The 5,900-nt window shown below is 41.9% G+C and overlaps 1 protein-coding gene across 1 annotated transcript; it reads left to right on the top strand.

The window, feature by feature from the left end:
• Positions 1 to 987: 987 nt before the first annotated feature.
• Positions 988 to 5,900, top strand: LOC124686965 (ABC transporter E family member 2-like). The gene is made up of 11 exons (XM_047220828.1): positions 988 to 1,090; positions 2,397 to 2,482; positions 2,610 to 2,707; positions 2,878 to 2,995; positions 3,076 to 3,165; positions 3,765 to 4,069; positions 4,166 to 4,361; positions 4,461 to 4,643; positions 4,735 to 5,004; positions 5,430 to 5,675; positions 5,781 to 5,900. Exons 1-11 carry the CDS (start codon positions 988 to 990, stop codon positions 5,898 to 5,900), a joined length of 1,815 nt encoding a protein of 604 aa, XP_047076784.1.

The raw sequence follows: 5,900 nt of genomic DNA, 5'->3' as shown, positions 1-5,900 counted from the left end.
GATGTATATAGACACATTTTAGTTTTAGATATATTCGTATTAGTGGTAAGTAATATGAATCGAAGGGAGCAGTAGAGAAGTAGGGATAGAGATTGTAAGTAGTAGAGATAAATACGGAAATTCGATTCGATAGATAGATAGAGATTTTAAGTTATAGATAGATAGATTATTTTCAAAAATTAGGTAACAAATAGATGTATAGATAGATAAATAGGTAGTGCTAGGTGAAGGACTCGACGTGTAAACACAGCAACAATGCTACACTTACGGACTGAAACCTACACTAAAAGTTACAGGATTAGGTGGAATCAACCGGTTGGTGCAAAGATTAATGAGAAGGTGGCTCACGTTTTCTCTCTTTCCTCTAAATCAAGCCACATATATCCCGTAACTCAATCCCATAAGTTTTGCCTGTAAGTCTAGCATTTTTGTAGACGCAGTTAATGCAAGGGAAAATTTGCCACGGGACACCTAGCGTTTGCTGAAATGCACCGCTCGATTGCATCTTTGCCAGGTACCATTACAATTCGGTGGTACATTTGTCAGAACACGCCACCTGACTAAAAAGAAAAAGCTTTGCAGTTTATATTCAAAATCAGTTATCATAAGTAAAAGTAAAAAACTTTCTGTTTTAGGCTGGTGGTGTGTCCTAACAAATGTGTCACAAAATTGTAATAATACCTAACAAATACATAATCGGATAGCAAAATTCAGAAAATAACGGTGTCCTGTAGCAAATTTTGGCAAGACGAGCAATGCCACGCTAGGACTCTCGCTACAACTACAAGCGGTACAGGGTTTGCCAAACATGAACCCCACGGCATCGACCATAGCACGATCGGCATAGTCCGTTTCCTACAAAATTCCGCCGCCACCACACGGTCTGATTACCCTCCCCCAAATCTCTATTCTCTTGCGAACTGGCGGATTCCCAAATTCCGCCGACAGATCGAGTAGAGGGTGAGACGCGGCTTGCCGGTGAAGACGATGTCGGGGCGATCGAGCCGGATCGCGGTGGTGGCGGAGGACCGGTGCCGGCCCAGCAAGTGCGGCCAGCAGTGCCGCAAGCGCTGCCCTGTCAACACCACTGGTATGCTGGTGCTGCTCCCTAGCAGATTTTCCGATTGTTGCGCGATTAGGAGGCTTTGGTACTTTGGTAGTTCAAGATGTCGTTAGGGTTTGCGTACGAAACGTACGTTTTTGCCATCATCAGCCCGGCCAGGACGAAAAAACGTCGACAGAGATCGTCTCATAGACCATATCGATCATCAAACATTATGTGTTAGAGCATGTCTAACGGGACCGGTTTAGACCGTCTCAGGCCCTATTCGAAATATTTTTTCCAGTCTATCCAGTTTTGCGTCGCTCAAACACCAACTACCCAGTTTCGGGAGACCTTCCGAGAGCGAATCCCATCCCGACTCCCGCGTTGGCTCGAATGAAATTTCAACCCGTACAACCTCCGGAATCTACCAAAATTCACCGGAGTCGTCCAAGCGGCTGCTGGGACGGACGGACGGGCAACAGGCGGGGATTAGCGGGCGGGTGCGGCCGCGGGATGAGCGCGGGCGGCCGGCACGGGGCGGCCGACGGGCGCGGGCTGCTGGGGTGAGCGGCCGACGCTGTTTGGCGTGTGTGGGGCCGCGCGTGGGTGGCGTGGATGGGCGGCCGGCGGGCGTGGGCGGTGGAGCCGCGCGTGGATGGCGGGGGCGGGCGGCCGGCGAGCGTGGGCGGCGGGGCGGGTGGCCAGCCGGCAGCGGGCGTGGGCGGCCGGCAGCGGCCGGCGCGCGGGGATGGCTCGAGGCAGAGGTTGAAGAAATGATGAAAAAAATTAAAAAAGGCTGACAAAGAATATGTTATTTTAGGGGCTCCTTTTTCGGTGTCTGGTCTGCGAGGCGTTTTTTCAGCCCGCAGACAACGTTTGGGTGCCCTCCATATATGTATTTGGGGTTTGCGGTGTCTGCTAGAGATGCTCTTAGCTTTCCAATCGGTTGAACTTATCAAACCATGTCTTTGATTGAAAGGGGACTGTTCGAATTGTTGAAAGGAGCTACTCTCTTCACCCCCAATGTCTTTCCAACACAGGCCAAATTAGCGAAATGGATCCTCGAAGCATTAATCAAATATATACCTTCCTCACCCTATATCTGTTTAATTGTCAATTTGATCTACTGTTTCTTATGTCTTGGATCGGCAATAATTTCGAAGAATCAACTAATAGAACACTTTGATTGTACTTTTAAAATAGCTATGCAAAGTTTATATATTTTACCATTTGGTAAATTTGCCCAACTACCAACTGACACGAAATAGAGACCAAGTATGTACCAGCGGTCACTTCAGTTTGCCCTTGTTTTTGCCATATACTGAATTTTGATTTTTACACACATTTACAGGGCGCCACTGCATAGAAGTTACTCCATCATCTAAAGTGTCTATAATTTCAGAGGATATGTGCATTGGATGTGGTATTTGTGTGAAGGTATATTAGTACTTTCCTTTTTGTTTTTTTTTTTTTTTGAGAAAACGCAAGAGGTTTGCTGGGTACGATCTATCCTTATCTGCAATAGTCTTAATATCATCCTCTCTTGTTGTTGTTACTCATGCAGGCATGCCCGTTTAATGCTATCCAAATTATTAACTTGCCAAGCAATCTTGACAAGGAGACGACACATCGCTATGGACCAAATTCCTTCAAGCTTCACAGGTACACAAATCTTTCTCATGTCTATGACATTCAATCCCCCTACTGTTCTCAAGTTATATTAGAGTTTTCTTTTGCCATTATTCTATCTCTATGTGTAGCTGTAAAAAGTCTACCTAAGCTGTTGTTGATACCTACTGACATATATAACTATCTTTTATTATCTTTTGTAGGCTTCCTGTTCCAAGACCTGGGCAAGTTTTGGGCTTGGTGGGGACAAATGGTATCGGGAAATCAACTGCACTTCAAATATTGGCTGGGATTTTAAAACCCAACTTGGGTAAATTCACAGTAAGTGTCAGTGAGTTATGTTTGTTATCCCTTGTTGTGCCAATAACTATATATTGTGAAACTGTTTACAACCTTTGCAGGACACCCCAAGCGTGGATGAAATTTTGAAGTATTTCCGTGGATCTGAACTCCAGAAATACTTCACTCGTCTAATGGGAGACAAAATGAAGGTACTCATTTGATAATTGATTAATGCAGCTTATAAAGATAATATCACTTGCCATATTGCATTGTGTTGTCAATCTTTCATTTAAGGAACTTGTTGCTTTGATTAAAACCAATATTTTGTTCCTACAATTATTTACAGTTTTATTTCGAGCTCATCCTAAAAGTAAAGTATGCTAATGTAACTGATATTTGAGGGAAAACAGTTACTGATGGTAGAAGTGAGACTTGAAGCTGGGTAGGTGGGTTATTACTTATTAGCCTGGACTCTAACAAAGTTCTCGATTTTAGATAATTGACTCGTACCTTTTCATTTCTAGTCTTCATTATACTCTTCTCTTCTTGGGCAGCACATCTGCCAAACGAAGTTACCAGATCATCATAATTAATATTTTTCCATAGTGAACCCCAAATATTTTCTTTGAAATAGTTGTTAATTTTTGGATTAGTATTATCGTAGTTTCTCATATATTAACTTTTGATATTTAAGGACATTTCATGCTTGCTTTTTTTGCATTTAAGCCTATTCGTACTTGTATTATGTAATATTTATATTAAGCTGTGTTATTCACGATGTCTAACATACTATGAGGCTTGGTTTCAGGCAACTATGAAACCTCAGTATATCGATAATATTCGAAAATCTTTTAAAGGGAAGGTTGGGTACTATCTTAATAAGGAAGACAAGAGACAAGTGAAGGACACACTATGTGATATTCTTGAATTGAATCAAATTCTGGACCGAGATGTCTCAGATCTATCTGGCGGTGAGCTTCAGAGATTTGCAATTGCTGTTTGTGCTATGAAGGAAGCAGATGTTTATATATTTGATGAGCCATCGTGCTATCTTGATGTGAAACAAAGGCTGAAAGCTGCACAAGTGATCCGTTCCTTGGTACAATCCAAAAAGTAAAGAGGGCATAGATCTCACAATATATAAGACAGTCCTAACATTTGATTTATTTATTACGCAGCTAAGAGAGATTATCACTGAATTTTTTGCAGCTATGTAATTGTCGTGGAGCATGATCTTAGTATTCTCGACTACTTGTCAGACTACATATGCTGCCTTTATGGAACTCCAGGAGCATATGGTGTTGTTACTTTGCCCTCTTCAGTCAGAGAAGGAATTAACATTTTTCTAAATGGCGTTATCCCAACAGAAAATTTGCGTTTCCGTGAGGAGAAACTTACGTTTAGAGTAAGGACTAGGATTGTGGCCAAACACTTCCTCTTTTGGGCGCCAGTTTTCTACTTGTTTAGTGCTCTGTATCTAAGACAATGTTGCTTTGATTCTTAGGTTACTGAGTCTACCGAGGAGATCATAGAGGGTCAGACTTACCAATTCTATAAGTATCCTACCATGGTGAAAACAATTCGTGGCTTCAAGCTCTCAGTCACGGAAGGCAGCTTTAATGATTCCCAGATAATTGTCATGCTTGGTGAGAATGGTACCGGAAAGACAACATTTATTCGTATGCTGGTATAACCTTTTTCCCGGAAATATGGTTGGCAGCCACCTAGAGATCTAGTTTGTTTATTACTCACGTCAGTTTATTTTCTGTTTTTATCAGGCAGGGGAGGTGAAACCAGACAAAGTTAGTGATGAGCAAGTTGATATACCTGCATATACTGTCTCATACAAGCGTCAGGAATTGGTCTCTAAATATAGCTCTACAGTTAGGGACCTTCTAGACGAGAAAATACCTGGATCATGCACACAAGCTCAGTTCAAATCTGATGTCATGAAACCACTGAAAGTTGAGGAACTCATGGACAGGCAGGTCGCAAATCTTTCTGGTGGTGAGCTGCAAAGGGTCGAACTCTGTGTTTGTCTTGGAAAGGTAAGATTCAAAAACACTAAATTACTAAAACACGCTGTTGTCTGACTTAGATGTGAGGCATGCTCGTTTTGCGTCTTTATAAGAATGAAGTTACATTTTGCATGGAGCAAAAAGTGGAACTAAAGAGGTATTATTACAAGTTACCCAAGGAAACACTACAAAGTATAAATGTAGCTCTACAGCATGAAATGTGTAGAGTGTATTCTCTACAGGCTTTCCATCAATGCTCATCATTCATGAATCTTTAATAACATAAATACAATTATAGTTCTGCAATTTAAGTTATCCATTTTTAAGAAACGTAGTATATGCTGAAGGACTAAGTGTGTATTAAACAGTAACCAGTACGTGTTCCATTTTCATTTAATGCGCTTCCACTAAGCATCGACTTATTTACAAATTACTCTTTTTTTTTTCATATGCAGCCTGCTGATATTTACCTCATAGATGAACCAAGCGCTCATCTTGATTCAGAACAGCGCCTTATAGCAGCAAAGGTGATAAAAAGGTTTATCCTTCACCAAAAGAAAACAGCTTTCATCGTCGAGCATGATTTCATCATGGCAGCCTACCTTGCTGACAAGGTTCTCGTATTTGAGGGAAAACCTTCTGTTGACTGTACTGCAAGTGCACCAGAATCCCTGGCTTCTGGAATGAACCGTTTTCTGTCAGTAAGTTCGTTATATCCTTCCTCATCCCTCTCTTAAACTACTGGCACTGTATGTTTTGGATGATGAAATGATCAAGTAATTGATACAACCCCTATCTGCCCACAGCATCTGGATGTCACATTTAGGACGGATCCGACAACCTACAGGCCACGGATTAACAAGCTGGGTTCTATGAAGGACACTGAGCAGAAAGCTGCGGGATGCTACTACTACCTTGAATATTAA

The sequence above is a fragment of the Lolium rigidum genome, chromosome 2 (genome assembly GCF_022539505.1).
Source record: "Lolium rigidum isolate FL_2022 chromosome 2, APGP_CSIRO_Lrig_0.1, whole genome shotgun sequence".
Taxonomy (NCBI): Eukaryota; Viridiplantae; Streptophyta; class Magnoliopsida; order Poales; family Poaceae; genus Lolium; species Lolium rigidum.
This window is presented reverse-complemented; position numbering and strand designations above follow the sequence as displayed.

What these genes read in the sequence shown, in the direction of transcription:
- LOC124686965 (XM_047220828.1), top strand. Translation starts at nt 988, where the DNA reads ATGTCGGGGCGATCGAGCCGGATCGCGGTGGTGGCGGAGGACCGGTGC. An exon ending in GATGTGGTATTTGTGTGAAG is followed by an intron (nt 2,483 to 2,609) that starts GTATATTAGTAC and finishes TTACTCATGCAG; the next exon opens with GCATGCCCGTTTAATGCTAT. An exon ending in AATTCCTTCAAGCTTCACAG is followed by an intron (nt 2,708 to 2,877) that starts GTACACAAATCT and finishes TATCTTTTGTAG; the next exon opens with GCTTCCTGTTCCAAGACCTG.